The 18,075-nt window shown below is 41.6% G+C and overlaps 1 protein-coding gene across 1 annotated transcript in view; it reads right to left on the reverse strand.

The window, feature by feature from the left end:
- The window catches only part of LOC122554081 (rab GTPase-activating protein 1-like), a 338,947-nt gene that overhangs the window by 203,311 nt on the left and 117,561 nt on the right, over positions 1-18,075 (reverse strand). Inside the window, exons 8-10 of the mRNA XM_043698534.1 lie at positions 17,591-17,657; positions 15,758-15,860; positions 14,377-14,543 (exon numbers count right to left, since the gene is read on the reverse strand). Coding sequence (XP_043554469.1) covers positions 14,377-14,543; positions 15,758-15,860; positions 17,591-17,657 — 337 coding nt within the window. The remainder of the gene's footprint in view (positions 1-14,376; positions 14,544-15,757; positions 15,861-17,590; positions 17,658-18,075) is intronic.

The raw sequence follows: 18,075 nt of genomic DNA on the forward strand, positions 1-18,075 counted from the left end.
CAGTTCCTGGGTTAGTGGGCAGCAGTATGCCTCTCATTACCTTGTACATCTCTACAGTAATCTATGCCTCTCATTACCTTGTACATCTCTATCAAGTCACCTCTCTTCCTTCTGTCAAAGTCTTGTTGTAGCCTGTAGCAGCCCTCAACACTATCTACACCACCACCAGATCTTTGCGTCTTCGGCAAACGTATTAACTCCACCTCCACTTCTTCATCCAAGTCACTTATAAAAACTACAAAGAGCAGAGGCCCAAGCACAGATCCCTGCGGGACACCACTGGTCACTGACCTCCAGGCTGAATACTTTCCATCCACTTCCACTTGCTGTCTTCTTTCGGCCAGCCAATTCTATATTCAGACAGCCAAATTTCCGTTTCCCATGACTCCCAACTTTCCTACCATGGGGAACCTTATCGAATGCCTGACTGAAATCCATATACACCACATCCACTGCTTGACCATCGTCACCTGGTCTTGTCACATCCTCAAAGAACTCAATAAGATTTGGACATCAAAGTCAGCATTTGCTGCCCATCCCTGATCTTGGATTGATTGGCCCTCAAAATATTTCAGAGGACAGTTAAGAGATAACTACATTATTGTGGGTCATGTTGGCCAGATCAGGTAAGGAAGGCAGATTTCCTTCCCTAAAGGACACTGGTGAACTGGATAGGCTTTTACAACAATGATTCACGTCATTTTCTTCTGAGATCTAGATTCCATCCTCTTTCAATGTAGCGCTCCCACAGTACTGCATTGGAAATCAGACAACACGTTAGGTAAAACAAGAGTAACGACTGCACATTTAACTGCATAACCAGAAAATGGACTTGGTGTTACAGGGACTCCATGAATTTTTAATTTACATTGTAACAGTGGCCTCAGAAGTAGCAACAGCTACTTCAAACCATGCAGCCCTATTGGGTGAACACAACATATTCTACATTACCATTGCAAAGAGGAATTGGGTAGCTATCTCTACACGCTGAGCAATATTTCTCAGCCAATGCGAACACATGCCACCATATGCATTAGGAGTAGGCCACTCAGCCCCTCAAGCCTGTGTCACCTTGCAGTAAATTATAATTGAGCTAATTACTCCACGTTCCTGCCACTGCCAGATACCCTTCCACACCCTTTACGTACCAAGAATTTATCTATCATGACCTTAAAAATATTCAAATACTCTGTTTCCACTGTATTCAGTTCACTAATGTTCTTTAGGGAAGGATATCTGTCTTCCCTACTTGGTCTGGCCTTCATATATCTGCAATGTGTTTAATTCTTAACCTCCCTTTGAAATGGCCTAGAAAGCAATTCAGCAATAAGTGACTAACTGACATCAAGGACAAATCAGGATTGCAAACAAATGCGGGCCCATATCGCAAATAAAACCAAAAATTGTGGATTTTCACAGCATATCATCCACCAAACCTAGTTTCTCACCAGCCCTTGTGCTCCCAACACATCAGATGCTACAGCCAACCCATTCAGTAGGGCAGTGAAAAAAGATTTTCACAGTACAGGTTGCTCTGTTTTCACACGCTTCATCAACGTGAATTCCCTGTAACGCAATTGACGGATTGGAGATGCTTTTTAAAACATCTGTTGGCTGTAACACAGTTACAGTGCCAAAGCTTTAAGCGCTGTTTCTAAAGTGCAATTTTTCTAAAAGCATGGTTGCACAAGACCCTGACCATCGCGTTACAGAAGAACTGACTGTATAAGAAAATGACAGCAGTGGACTCAGCACCAATCCTTGTGGCACACTGCTGGTCACAGGCCTCCAGTCTCAAAAGCAACCCTCCACCACCACCTTCTAGCCAGTTCTGATTCCAATTGGTTAGTTCTCCCTGTATTCCAAGAGATCTAACCTTGCTAACCAGTCTCCCATGAGGAACCTTGTTGAATGCCTTACTGAAGTCCATATAGATCAAATCCACCACTCTGCCCTCATCAATCCTCATTGTTCCTTCTTTAAAAACTCAATTAAGTTAATGAGACACAATTTCCCAAGCACAAAGTTACAATCACTACCCCAACGAGACCTTGCCTATCCAAGGCAAGGATTCCCTCCAACAACTTGCCCACTACCAATGTCAGGCTCACTGGTCTATAGCCCCCTGGCTTTTCCTTACCAACTTTCTTAAATAGTGGCACCATGTTAGCCAACCTGCAGTCTTCCGGCACCTCACCTATAGCTACTGATGATGCAAATGTCTCAGCAAGAGGCCCAGCAATCACTTCCCTAGCTTCCCACAGGATTGCTAATGAGTCTATAGTGTTTTGCTACAAACACAATCGTTTTTGACCAAGTACATCAAATCGACCTTTTGAGATGAGAAACTCAATCCGACCTCTCAGTCATCCATTTAAATCTGCTGGATTTTGAACAGCTTCAACTTGACAGTTTTGACATTCGTAGTCTTTTTGTTTATAACACCAGGAGAGGATACATCACAGCCAGAACCAGATTTGACTAATACCACTCATATCAATCTCTCTCAGAAGTCTGATTTCCGGAAAGAATCCTCTATTTCTCCTGCAATTACAAGTTTTCAACAGCTGCATATGCAACTTGGGTTGTATCAGAACTTTTGCGAAAGGAACTTCTGTGCAAACAAAAGGGTATTTACTAATTGGGTCCTAATTCACATGAACAAGTGTCAATACTTTAAAGCAATGAGTAATTTATGACCTCTCTACCTTCCCTTATTGGAATCCTGGGAATGTTAGATGGGGACTACATAGAGAGAGCTTTACACTGTACTTTGCCCCAAACTTGTGCCTGTCCTGGGAATATTTGATAGGGACAATGTAAAGGGAGCTTTCCTCAATATCTAACCCCATGCTGTACCTTTCCTGGGTGTGTTGGATGGACAGCGTAAAGAAGCTTTGCTCGGTATCTAACCTTACGTTGTACCTATCTTGGGAGTGTTTAAGGGGGACAGTATAGAGGGAGATATAATCTGTATCTAACCCGCTAATGTACCTTCTAAGTGTGTTTACTGAGGACATGCTTGACCACCGTTTTAGGCACTAACTGTTTCATTCTTCAGTGCTGTGACAATCAAACAATTGCCAGCAAGAAAAGCAAACTAGTTTCAATCTGTTTTTCATACAAATTATCACTGAGAGCGAATTGGCCTGTAAACTGAAGAAGAAAAGCTTTAAGATGCAAATGCACTGAGCACCGTCTTGCAACTTTACTGTCTGCCCGATTATGAGGTATAATGACTGCTATAACAGCTTTGTACCAAGCAAGGAACATAAATTATACTCAGCATTTGGAAAAAAGAAACAGCATATTAAAATAAACTCAGCTGCAATGTGCTAAAAATAACTCTCAAGACTGGTAATTTCAACAATTCATCATAAATTCATCCATTATGTAGTAAAATCATTAGGAAATGAAAGCACTCAGCCTGCTACTGCCTTCAGCATATTATAATCATCAGAATTCAGACACACACTAAAAATGGTTTTTGTGGTTGCAGGGCAATTTTCATTTTTACTATGGCCAAAAAAGCACAAAACACAGTCCCATCATGGTAGCTGGGAAAATATAGCCAACATCCAACCCAAGGTGAATACACCATAGGACCAGAACTTACAAACATTCACATCGATAACACCTATTAATGTAGAGAGTCTCAAAATTTAAGATTGAGCCACATGTAGAAATAGTTGACCAGATTACCAAAAGCTTGGTCAAAGATAAAGGTTTCACAGGGGTGTATTAAAGGACAAATGAGAGGTGGATAGTTATCAGGAGGTAATGCTACAGCTTAAGGCAAAGGGAGATGAAGGTATGACTGTCAATGGTGCAGTGATTAGAATCAGAGATGCACTAGAGACCAAAACCAGTGATGTGCAGGTATCCCAAAGGTTTCACAGGCTGGAGGAGGTTAGAGAAATGGGAAGGGGAGAAAATATGTGTGTGAGAGAGAGTGAGGACAAACAGGAAGCATCTCTGTCCACCACAGGATGTTACAACAGATAAAGGAAGCTTGGAAACAGCACTCATTCAATGTACGACTGAGAACTGCTGCCATAATAACCTTGAAGGTGCTGTAGTGTATCCAGTACATGCAGCAATCGTGGCATACTGAGGGGTGGATGCTGAGTCCATGGCAGAATATCAGTCGAATAGTTTCATCTGGAAATGGTGCTGAGCTTCATCCAAGCTATTCATGCAAATTGAGAGTGTTTCATGACTCATAAAATAATAGAATAACATAACTCTGAACAAGGCCATTTGGCCAATCATGCCTATGTCTGAACACTGAAATGCTCAAACAGCTATTCAGTCATGCATCCTTGCTTTTCTCTCCATAGCGCTGCAAATTTCTTCTTTTCCCAGCACACAGCTAATTTGATCATGAATATAGCAAGTAGATCCATTCCCATGAGACTTGGAAAAGCTCTGAAAATGGCCAGTCATAAATATCTGACCTGTTAGTTACAGTCAGAGAGATGTGTAGTACAAAACCAGACCCTTCGGTCCAACTTGTCCATGCCGACGAGATACCCTAACCTAATCTAGTCCCATTTGCCAGCACTTAGCCCATATCTCTCTAAACCCTTCCCATCCAGACGCCTTTTAAATGCTGTAATTGTACCAGCCTCCACCACATCCTGTGGTAGATCATTTCATACATGCATCACACTCTGTGTGAAAACATTGCCCCTTAGGTGCCTTTTAAACTTTCCTCTCTCACTTTAAACCTAAGCTCTTTAATTTTGAACTCCCCCATTCCAGGAAATGCACTTGATACCAAAACCGGACATGTGCAGGTATCCCAAAGGGTACGCAGGCTGGAAGAGGTGAGAGAAAAGGAAAGGGGAGAAAGTACGTGTGTGAGAGAGAGAGAGAAAGAGAGAGAGAAGCATCTCTGTCCACCGTAGGATGTTAGAACAGGTAAAGGAAACTTGGAAGCAGCTCTCATTCAATGTAGGACTGAGAATTGCTGCCATAATAACCTTGAAGGTGCTGTAGACCCCTTGTCTATTGACCCTATCCATGCCCCTCATGATTTTGTAAACCTCTATAAGATCACCCTTCAGCCTCTGATGCTCCAAGGAAAACAGCCACAGTCTGTTCAGCCTCTCCCTGTAACTCAAATCCTCCAACCCTGGCAACATTCTTGTAAATCTTTTCTGAACCCTTTCAGGTTTCACAACACCCTTCCAATAGGAAGGAGACCAGAATTATTCTTGGAACCAAAGAGACTAAACTCTCAGTTTTGGTTCAGGACACTGGGGCACTCAATGCTTTTGAACAACCCAGGGAGGCAAAATCTTTGCTTAAATTAAGGTGAAGCATACACAGATTTTGGCAGTGCAAGGGGGCATTCATTAGAACACATATAAAGAGAGACCATTGAACCAACCAATGGTGTCAGATCAGGAGCGATACACTGGCAATGTTTCATTTTGTGAATAACTTGTAAACTAAGTAAAGATTAATTTCTGGTCTCCTTCAGCAACTGCCTTACAGCAAGCAAAAAAACACAAGGAACTGTAGAAGGAGGAAATCAGAAACAAAAATAGAAATTGCTCGAAAAACTCAACAGGCCTAGCAGCATTGTGAGAGAAAGCAGAGTTAACATTTTGGGTCCAGCAACCCTTCTTCAGAATTCATTATAGCTAAGAAAAGTTTGGTACATATACTGAAGATGTTGGGTGGGTCGGGGGGTGCAACTAGTGAAAGGCAGGTGAGAGAGATCATTAGACATAGGAGCAGAAATTAGGTCATTCATCCCCTCAAGTCATTCAATCATGGCTGCTAAGTTTCTCAACTCCACTCTCCCACTTTCTCCCCATAATCCTTGAAACTCAAGAACCTATCTCAGTCTTAAATATACTCAATGACCTGGCCTCCACAGCCTTCTGTGACAATGAATTCCATAGATTCACCACTCTCTGGCTGAAGAAATTTCTCCTTATCTCCATACTAAAAGGTTTCCCTTTATTCTAAGGCTGTGCCCTTAGATTGTAGTCTCTGCTATCATTGTAAACATGTTCCCGTTATGAAGATGTAGAGATGCTGTATCTTTAAGAGAGCTGAAAAGCTAGCAAGGCCTGTCTGATACAGCACAAAGTGTTCTGAACAAGGTAACAATGTAACATTTGTTCAAAACAGCTAGTAGTAGTTGGGGTGCCATGAGACAAAAACAAATTCAAATTCAGCCAATCATTTTAAACTATGCCCAAGATACCAAACTCCAATCAAATGTGAATATAGTATTTTGATAATATTAAAAGTAATGAAACGATCCAACTTTATCTCCACTCTCTGCTTTCTGCCAGACAGCCAAGCTTCTATCTATGCCAGCACCTTGCGACTAACATCATGGGCACTTACCTTACTTAGTAGCATCCTGTGAGGCACCTTGTCAAAAGCATTCTTGAAGTCTATGTAGATAACATCCATTGGCTCTCCTTGGTCTAATCTGCTTGTTACTTTTTCAAAGAATTCCAGCAGATTTGTCAAGCGTGACCTCCCCTTGATCAAACCATGCTGACGTTGCTTTTCCAGCGCCACACTTTCCAACCCTGATCTCTGGCATCTGCAGTCATCACTTTCGCCCAATATTCTAAGTAACCTCACAGCTCTCAAACTCAATCACCCTGCTAATTAAAGCCAACATACTGTATACCTTAACAACCCTATCAACTTGGATGGGAACTTTGAGGGATCTACAGACATGGACCCCAAAATCTTTCTGTTCCTCCACATTGCCATGACTCTTGCCTTTAAACTCTGTGTTCTGCATTCAAATTCAACTTTCCAAAGTGAATCACTTTACACTTTTCCATATTGAATTCCACCTGTCACTTAACAGTCCAGCTCTGCAGCCTGTCAATGTCCTGTTGCAACTGACAACAGCCTTCCACACTATCCACAATTCCACCGATCTTGGTGACATCGGCAAACTTACTAACCTCCTCTGCCATTTCCTCATTCAAATTATTTATAAAAATCATAAAGAGCAGAGGTCCCAGAACCAATCCCTGCATAACACCGAGCTCAAAGCTGAATATTTTCCATCTAATACCACCCTCTGTCTTCTATGCGCCAGCCAATTCTGTATCCAGACAGCCAAATTTCTCTGTATCCCATGCCTCTTTACTTTCTGAACAAGCCTACCATGGAGAACTTTATCAAACGCCTTGCTAAAAGTTATGTATGCCACACCCACTGTTCTCTCTTCATCAACGTGTTTTGTCACATCCTCAAAAAATTCAAGGAGGCTTGTGAGGCAAGACCCGCCCCTCTCAAAACCATTTTAACTATCTCTAATCAAACTACGGTTTTCCAAATAATCAAAGATCCTGTCTCTCAGAATCTTCGCCCATAATTTGTCCATCACCAACAGAAGACTGACTGTTCTATAATTCCCAGGGTTATCCCTCGTCCCTTTCTTGAACAAGGGAATAACATTTGCCACCCTCCAATCAATTGGCACTACTCCAGTGGACAGTGAGGACACAAACGTCATTGTCAAAGGAGCAGCAATCTCTTCCCTTGCTTCCTGTAGTAACCTTGGGTATATTCCATCTAGCCCAGGGGACTTATCTATACTTATGTTTTTCAAATCTTTCAGCACACCTTCCTTCCTCACATCAAGCTATTTGAGCATATCAGCCTGTTTCACGCCATCATCACAAACGACAAGGTCCCTCTCACTAGTGAATACTGAAGCAAAGTATTCATTAAGGGTCACCCCTACCACCTCCAAATCCAGGTACAAGTTCCCTCAACTATCCCCCATCAGCTCTACTCTCACTCTGACCATCCTCTTGTTCCTCACATAGGTGTAGAATGCTGAAGGGTTTTCCTGAATCTGACCTGCTAAAGCTTATTCATGCCCCTTCTAGTTTTCCAAAGTCCATTCTTCAGTTCCTTCCTGGCTACGTTGTAACCCTCTAGAGCCCTGTCTGACCCTTGCCTCCTCAACCCTAAGTAAGCTTCCTACTTCTTCTTGACTAGATGTTCCACATCCCTTGTCACCCACGGTTCCTTCATCCCACTATCCCTTCCTTGCTTCAGTGGGACAAATCTGTCCAGCATTATGAGCAAGTGCGCCCGAAATATCTTCCACATTTCTGTTGTGCATTTTCCTGAGAACGTCTGTTCCCAATTAGATGCCCCACTTCCTGCCTAATAGCATTGTAATTCCCGCTCCCCCAATTAAATACTTTACCATTCCATCTGTTTATAACCCTCTCCACGACTATAGATCACTTTCACAGAAATGCTCTCGCACCGAGAGAGCTGACACCTGGCCTGGCTCGTTGCCAACCACCAAGTCCAACATAGCCTCCCCTCTAATCGATATATGTCTTATCTACATGTTGAGTCAGGATTTCTTCGTGGACATACCTGACAAAAACTGCTCCAGCCAAACTATTTGAACGAAGGAGGTTCCAATCAATATTAGGGAAGTTCAAGTCACCCATGACAACAATCCTGTTATTTCTGCCCCTTCCCAAAATCTGCCACTCAATCTGTTCCTCCGTGTCTCTGTTGCTATTGGGGGGGGGGCAAAGTGACTGCTCCTTTCTTGTTTCTAGGTTCCACCCATACTGACTCTGTCCTGGTCGCAGAGAGCAGTATCTATACCTCTAACTATATTATCCCCAATTACAACAGCATTTCTCTTCTGTTTCCCCCATTTAAATGGCTCCCTGCGCCATGACGCTGTGGTGAGTCAGCTCATCCTCCCTGCAGTCCCAAAGCCTGTCCACACACGGAGTAAAACTCCTGAACCTGTTGGACAAGGACATGGGCTGAGGCTCCTACAACTCTACCTCCTGGATTTCCCTACCTGCCTCACTCACAGCCACACCCTCCTGTCCCTGAGCACCCGCTGAATTTGAGTTAGATAGTCTAAGGGGTGTGATTGTCTCCTGGAACACAGCATCTAGGTAACTCTCCCCCTCTTTGATGTGTAACAATGCTTGAAGCTCAGTCTCCACCTCATCGATTCTGAGCCAGAGTTCTTCCAGCAACCAACATTTACTACAGAAATGGTCAGTGGGAACCACATGGGGTCTACCAGCTCCTACATCATGCAGAAACAACACATCACCTGACTGTCCGTCCTTATTTTATTGCATTAGTTTTGAACTTATTAAAAAATTTTAACTGTTTTTGTATCTCTGCTTATGCAACTTGTAACCAATAAATAAGTTACAACCAATAAACTAACAAGGCTCATTTTGACACAGATTCAAATGTAGCAGACCCCTTAATAGCCAACTGCATGGAGCCCAGAGAAACAGAAAACAAAAGAATGGGTTAAAGCCAACCTAGGAGACTGAATAGCTGCTAATGAGGATTATTAGTGGTTAACAATGGATTGTTCGTGGGTGCAGCTCATATACAGGCTTGAGCATCTTCTCCCATGGTGAAAGTGAGGGCTGCAGATGCTAGAGATTAGAGTTGGGAGTGTGGTGCTGGAAAAGCCCAGCAGGTCAGACAGCATCTGAAGAGCAGGAGAATCGACGTTTTGGGCAAAAGCCCTTCTGCCTGACCTACTGTGCTTTTCCACACTGCACTCTCAACACTTTCTCCCGTGTCCTTACCACAACCCCCACACATCAGGCCTTGTTATCACATAGGCTGCAAGCACAAACAACCCACTGTCAGGCACTAATGGTCTCCATTAGCAACTATTCATTCTCCCAGTCTGCCCTGCTATCCTCTCCTTTGTCTGTTCAACTATTTTTCTCTCTCTTTGTGCTCCATCTACACCTATCATTTATTCTTCATTATCCCTCCCCACACCCATTTTTAGCTCATACACCATCCTTTTCCTCGCTATGAATCAGTGCTGAAGAACAGTCACAGGATCTGAAACTCGTTTGGTCTCCACGGATGCTGTCAGACCTCCTGAGCTTTTCCAGCAATTTCTGATTCTGTGTCTATTAGCCAAGTTTTTTGTACTTTGGAGGTCATTGTCTCGAAAAATATATTTTTCAGAGTAGGGCAGCTACGCTTCACTCTTTATTCCTTGTTCACGTTGTCAGGATTCAAACACGTGATGATAACATTTCTGCCACAGAACTAACATCATCAGTCTCTATTCAGACCTAAACTATTCACAACCCACACCTCTGCTTCAACAGCCTTAAAACTAGGCTAACGAGTGCAAGGAATTAGGCAAATGAGAGAATATTAAAAGGAAGGAATCAAGCAAATAATGGATTGTCTGGCATGCAATAGACAATTTTGGAATACAATATTGATAATGCCAAGTACTAACATTGTGATTTAAAACTTTGAGTTGTCACAATAAAAATCAAGACAAGCCAATTACAGTCCAACAATTTACAAACATTAAACAGCTATTCTATTCATTCTTCAGTTGCAATGTACCTCCCCCTAATGGCCTTCCTTCTTACAATTTGAGGCTTCCATTATGGCAGTCATCACTGGAATCTTTCCATGGAAGTTGTCAACACCTTTCCAACTGAGGGAATCTAATTGATCAGACTACAGCAGCTAAGTGGGCATTTAGCATAGTGCCAGGATCGGAGTTATATCGCTTGATGTCAGAGGATTGATGCCTCAAACTTACTGTCATTTAATGCATCTTTGTAACTCTGAAATCACACCACATGATTAAATATTTCAGAAGAGAGAGCAAAGTGAACATAGTCTCCATAGGAAACAAGGCTGGGGAAATACTGACAAGGAACCAGGAAGTGGCAGAGGAGTTGAATAAATACTTTGCATCAGTCTTCATAGTAGAAGGCAGTAATAGCGTTCCAAAAATACAAAAATAATCAATGGATAAAAGGGGAGAAGAAATAATGCAATAACTATCACTACAGAAAAGGTTGTAGACATGTACAGCACCGAAATAGACCCTTTGGTCCAAATCACTCACACTGACCAGATATCCTAAATTAAAGAAAGAAAGGAAATTAATAGGGCTGCTAAAGGCCATTAACTTCCCTGGACCAGAGAGGTTACAATTTAGGATTCTGAAGGAAGTAGCTACAGGCAGGTCAATGCAACGGTAGTAATTTTTCATCAATCCTGAGATTGTGGAGAAGTCTCAGATGATTGGAATCGTGTCGAAGTATTCAGACACAGCTAAACTAGAAAGTTCTGAATGCCTTAACCTTTTGAAATTTTTTCGTGAAATAAATGATTATCGGATTCAGATAAAGCAAAAGGAGAATAAGTTTCCCTTAAAAAGGAATTATACTAGAAAGTATAGGAATTTTGTCATAATGGAGAAACTTGACAGTCCACAAATATAAATCTAGCTCAGTTTTTTGGGACCAGTTATGGGTTTGGCAGTATGGTGTCTTAAAAAGACAGTGACAGCTCAATCAGCAAGCTGTAACTTATTCATTTTTATATCGCAAAACGTTCTGTCCAAGAGTAGAAATTCTTATTAACTGAATTGATTTCTATTGCTTGCAATGTGGGGTAACTGAACAACGTACAATGAAGAGGTGTAGCGTTACTCAAAAACTTCTGGAGTTCTGCATTATTCTGCGACACATGGATTCCAGTGGTTTCTGTTTATTACAGTCAAGTAATGACATGAATGCTGGCAGTAATTTCCACTGCACATTCTGGGCCAGGATGAACTAATTAATGCAATTCTAAGCTAAGTGCATAAATTGAGAGATCCGATACGTGTACCTGTACATTTTCATAAGTAGCTGAACACAAAATTACATTTTTATTTGTTAGTTCTAATTTTTAAAAATCCAAACATTGTAACCAGCACTACCTGGAAAATACACGTCTATAAAACTGAAGTCACTGAATATCTGAGGAATAACTTTTCAGACGCTGAGACATAATACTAAAGGAGGTAATAGCAATTGTTGGAGGCTCATAATTGAAGCCCCAGAATATCTCTACAGGAGCTGTGCAGGACAGCTATCTTCAGCTGCTTCCATCAACGACCTGTCTTCTGCTCCATATCAAACAAAATGGTGGACTGAGAACAGTGTGGATATTTCAGCTGCCCCTGAGTTGCAGGGTTTCTCATATAATCCTTTTGGTTCTTACATGTCAGAATCATTCAATTTTTAATTTGAATCGGTGTGAAACTTTTGCAATCCAAATAATTGCAGAAAAGCATAAATAAGTAGCGTTTTTTTTTAAAATAGAGTTTGCGTAGGGGGGCACTGCCTCCATGTGTTTGCTAAGCATCAATCTGTAGAGAGATCTTTTTTCGCTTTCCCTGTTTTAACATTTGATATTTCTACATTTGGATAAGTTCATGAACAGGAAAGGTTTGGAGGGATATGGGCAAAGCGCAGGTCGATGGGACTTGTTTAGTTTGGAAACATGGCCAGTATGGACTAGTTGGACCAATGGGTATGTTTTCATGCTGTATGACTCTATGACTCTAACTATTCACAAAGGGAAGGTGACAGAAGAACAGAGGTAACTGTAGGCCTATTAATTTAACATTTAGTATTGGGAAAATATTGGAGTCTACTGTCTAGGATGTAATAACAAAGCATTCCAAATATAATCAAGCAGAGTCAGCATGGCTTCATCAAGTGAAAATTATACCTGATAAATTAATAGGTCTTTGAGAAAGTAACAAGTAGGCTAGTAAAGGAGAAGCAATGGATGTTATGTATTTGGACATTCAGAAGGTGTTTGAGAAGGTACGTCACATTAGGCTACTTAACGTAAGACTCCAGATGAAGGGCTTTTGCCCAAAATGTTGATTTTTCTGCTCCTCAGATGCTGCCTGACCGACTGTGCTTTGCCAACATCACTCTAATGTTGACTCTCATCTACAACTTCTGCAGTACTCACTTTCGCCTACTTTATATAAGAGTCCATAGTATTGAAGGTAGTATAATAGCATTGGTATAAAATTGACTAACAAATAGAAGACAGAATTGGGATACAGGTATTTTCAGGATGGCTACCTGCAACTAAATGTGTACCACAGGGATTAGGGTTAGGGCCACAATTATTTACACTATACGTAAATAAGTTGGACGAGAGAAGTGAATGCACTATTATAATGGAGATATCATAAATATAGGTGGGAAGCCAAGCGGTAAGGATAGCAGAGTCTGCAGAGATATATTGTCAGGTTAAGCAAGTGGGCAAAAAGCTGGCAGAAAAAACATAATCTGAGAAAATGTAAGGTTAATTTGGCAGGTCAAATAGAGGAAATACTGCAGAAAGCCGTGGAAAGAGGGATTTGGAATCCTTATGCATATATCACAAAAAGTTAGTATGTTAGTTCAGCAACTAATCAGGAAGGCAAATGGAATGTTAAATTTTTTTTATATACAGGTAGACAACCCTTTATCCAAAATCCCGAAATCCGAAAAGCTCCAAAGTCCAAAGCTTTTTTTGTGAAGTTTTTATCTCATTAACAAGGTCATTTGGCGTGCAAACCGTTAGCCCAACTCCACACCCACTCGACACAAGTCACTCACATGCAACGTGGGGGAGGTGTGGCCCAGCACTGGCAGGCCTCAATTCTGTCTTAGAGCCCGTAGTACTCACACTGAGTCTGCTGTTCGGTAAGACTTTTTACAAAATTTCACTGATGAGCTGTCACTTATTCTGAAATTCGAAAAATTCCGAATTCCGAAAACCAGCTGGTCCCAAGCGTTTCGGATAAAGGATTGTGTACCTGTACCATTCCCTTTGAAATACAGGGAAGTGTTGCTAAAAATATGCAAGACACTAGTCAGACCACACCGAGAATACTGTGAACAGTTTTAATCACCTTGTATAAGGAAAGCAATACTGGTATTGGAGGCAGTCCAGAGAAGGTTCACTAGTTTGACTCCAGGTATGGAAGGATTTTTTTTTAATGAGGGGAGGTTGAGTAGTTTGTGCCTTTATAAATTGTAGTTTCAACAAATGAAACATGACCTTATTGAAAGACACAAAAGTTTTAGAGGATTTGACAGACTGGATGGTGAAAGGTTGCTTCCCCTTGTGAAGAGTCTAGAACCAGAGGACATAATTTCAGAAAAAGAAGTCAGCCAATTACAAGGGATGAGACGGATGATTTTCTCTCAGCAGGTAGTGAATCTATGGAATCCTTTACCACAAAGAGCTGTAGTGCCTGAGTTGTGTACTCTTATGTTCAAAGCTAAGTCAGACAGATTTTTAATCAGTAAGGGAGTCAAGAGGTACAGGAGTTAAAGGCAGGAAAGCGGAGTTGAGAATCCTCAGATTAACGATGAATAAATTGAATTTATTCGGCTCAATGGGCTGTATGTCCTACGTCTGCTCTGACATTTTATGTGAATGTCAATGCAATTGCCTTTCAGAGAAGTGCCACCATTTGATAAGGTGAGGCAGTGCACCAGAGAAAGGTATCTTTTGTTTCTTTCTTAAAACCCGTACCTGTTTCAACTTCATGTAGAAAGCTTCCGAGAAGGTTTTTCTGCTGAAGTACCAGAATCTCTCATTGGTTGGATACACACGGACCACTGTTTCCAACTGAAACCGGACTGGCTCTACCACCTCAGTAATTACTAAGTCGACAGCTACAGTCATGTAGACCCTTTTATCTGTGAGTAAAATAACCAATCTGAAATTAGTCAGTTGGTGCTGCCTTTGCATAAAATACAAGCGATCATGTAGTTTGCAGCTTTACTAAGCATAAATTCCAAAGAAATTGCAAAGTTCAAGTTTTGTGTCAGAGTTCTGACAAAGGGGCCAAGACTTTAAACATTAGGTAAATATGCTTTGCTGTCCACTGAGGTTGCTAGACCTGCTCTGTTTCCCCAACATTTATTTGGATTTAATTGAAATTTCCAGCAACTGCAATATTTTTCTTTTGCTGAAGTACCTACCAATTTCAGTTTTGACATTTCTAATAGACCCGCTAACATCTGCTTCTTGGGCAAGTTTGTCATATCCTCTGATGAAAACGTGCTTTCTGATATCATCCCTGCACAGCCTAGATCCAAATTCTAAAGCTGTGCCTGACTGTTCTGGACTCTTGCACCAGAGGCAATACTATCTACCCACTTAAAAACCTTAATTAGGACAAACCTTAATCCTTAAACTCAAAGGCATACAGGTTGGTGTATCGACATTGCCAGTCCATGTAAAGTCAAGACATCTTTCCTCCAGAAGTGCCCAGAACACAGCGCAAAATTCAAAATGGAACTTAACCAGGACTCTACGCAACTGTACCACCACCCCCTTTTCAACCCAATTAAGGTAAACAATAACACTACGTTGGTCCTTTCCATCATACTCTGGACTAGTCCGCAAGCCCGAGCCTCGTGATCCCAACCTCTCTGCTTTTCCACAGATTGTTGTCAACATGCAGTTATACTTTCCAGCTTTATTACGCAGCATTTACCGGCCTTGAACGGATTTAGTTAATAATCCATCCAAAGCTCAAGCTTCTTTCACAAGCTACTATGACACACCAATGTGGGAAACAATTCAACTTAGAATGTTTTTCCCATCACAGTTTTTCCTTACTTCTGATCTCCAACTGTGTCCAGACCGTCCATAACTCAGGTTTCCTCTTTCCTTTGGTCCGAGAATACCCTATTTCCACTCAGTCTCTTTTACTCTGTCATCAACATACAGCCCATTACGACCTCTCCTCCACTTTGTGCTTCCTTCAGTTCCAGAGAAATCCCATCCAAGCACCACCTCCTCTTCAGTCAGTAAGGAAATGTCACCCTCACAAAGCCCCTTCCTCAATCACTGATTGCCCATTTCGGTTGGTAGATTAAACAAGTAGTTTTGAACTGAAAAATACCTTTAGGAGTCTCCTCATTTAGAGCCTGAAATGCAGGACCACTAGGGTTCCATATTCCTGTGATTACATAGGACTTGCCATCAACACTCTTTCCCATGGATTCCTGAGTAAAAAAAGAAAAAACAAAATGAGCAGCCAGAAAGGAGGTAGATACTTTGTCAAGTCCCAGAAAATAAGTTCCTCAAAACAGCATCAGGCCTTTGAAGTTTTACACAGATACACCATGATTCAAGGAGCTAGACTCGAGGGTGTGATGTCACCAAATCACTACCATCATGCATTTCCAGCAAGACTTTCTTATTCTTGTACTCCAGACCCCTTCGAATAATGCCAGCCTGTCATTTCCCTTCCAAAATACTTGCTGTACCTGCAGTGCCAACCTGCATTCATTGTACAATCATTATGATTCCAGATAATGGTGCAAGCTGTCAGGTGAGAACCCAGAATGAAACTTGGACTGAGAGATCACTTTTTTAAAAATTCTTAATGTGCCGGTCAGTCACCAATACATAGTCATACAAGTGACATTTGTGTCAGACATAATATATTTGTTTAACGTCTCTGCAGTTTAGGTCAGAATATAAGCTCTTGTTTTGTAAATAGGAGGATTTCACTGGCTGGAGGTCTGGAAGGTCTCAATCCCTGTGAGGTGGTGTGACAGCCCCTGTCCTTTGACAGGGGCTTACATCCACACAGTTGGTGTTTATTTATGCTGACGTCATCCAGAGCTGTCGTCCTGTCTGTTTTCGGTCATGATTCATCCTGTCTTCTACTGTGGTGCTGATTTAGTTACAAATATAGGAAACACAACAACTTCCTGAGAACATCCCAAAGCACTTCACAGCTACTTTTTAAAAAAAATGCAGTCTCTACTGAAATGTAGAGAATGTGCTGTCAAACCACATGCAGCAGGATTGCACAGATAACATGATATAGAAGAGATAATGTGTCTTTAGTGATGGTTTGAAGGACAAGCATTAGCTAGGACATAGGGGAGAACCCTCCAGCTCTAAACAATGCCATGGAACCTTACAAATTCACTTGAGGGAGCTGATGAGCAATCAGCTTAACAAGTCATTAGAAAGACAGCACTTCTGACAGTATTGCATTCCCTCAATGCTTTGCTGTAAAGCTGGTCTAGATTAGATAATGTGTTTGAGCCTCTGTAGTGGGGCATGAGCCCAAACCTTCTAATTCAAAAGGCAGGAATACTATCAGCTGTAGTGTTCACATCACCTTATTTCACAAGATATCATCGAACTCGAGGTGGTTGTGGCTTGGTGCTAATGTCACTGGACTATTAATCCAGAAATTAGATTAGAGTGGTGCTGGAAAAGCACAGCAGGTCAGGCAGCATCTGAGGAGGGTTTCCAGTATCTGCAGTCCTCACTTTTGCCTATTAATCCAGAAATCCAAGTGAAGATTCTGAGGACAAGGGTTTAATATCCACCAGAGCAGACGGTGAAATTTGAATTGAATATAAATCTAGAATGAAATGCTAGCCTCATGACAGTCATGTGACTATTGTTAGTGGCCCCCTGGATTCATCTGGATCTTTAATGCCCTCGAGGGAAGGAAAGCTGCCATCCTTACTGGTCTGACTCACGCATAGACCCACAGCAATGTGGCTGACATTTAACAGCTGGCATGTGCAATAACCGCTGGCCTAGCCAGCAACACCACCCATCCCCACCATAAACAAATTCAAAACAAAGGAGCTTATCGAGTTAGCGTGTCAGCCTTTCCCACCAACTGCAGAATCTTCCTTGACCTACGTCTGTTCAGCCATTTATCACAACTTCAAAGATAAAACTGTTTATCCCCCAAACTCACCATGTCAAGCAAATGCATGTCGCTGTTCCGCACATTTTTCCCTGGACTAAGGAGCATGCCAAAACATCTGCAAAAGGCAAAATACTACACATCAGTCAACACTTCACACACAGCGGGAAACATGAGGCCTAAACGCTTCACACTGTCAAATTGTATGACAAAATCTGTACCTACGCACAAGTGATGAAGAATATCGCCTACTTTCGGTCATAAGGTGTGTTTTTTTTTGTCACTTCAACAACTCAATCACAGCCACATCCCACTCTAATATCAGTTAACATTTTCATTCACAAGTTCAAACCATTGCTTGCATTATCAGCAAAATGTTGTGAAGCTGGCAAATCAGAAACAGCTCAATTTCATATCCGACTACATTGATTACTGAGATTTCCTCTGACCAGGATGGCATCTAGTGGTGGAATTAAGTAATACAGAATTAAAGATTTACCTTCCATTATCCCATGATTAACATTAAACAGTTAATT

This window comes from Chiloscyllium plagiosum, chromosome 11 (genome assembly GCF_004010195.1).
Source record: "Chiloscyllium plagiosum isolate BGI_BamShark_2017 chromosome 11, ASM401019v2, whole genome shotgun sequence".
Lineage (NCBI taxonomy): Eukaryota > Metazoa > Chordata > Chondrichthyes > Orectolobiformes > Hemiscylliidae > Chiloscyllium > Chiloscyllium plagiosum.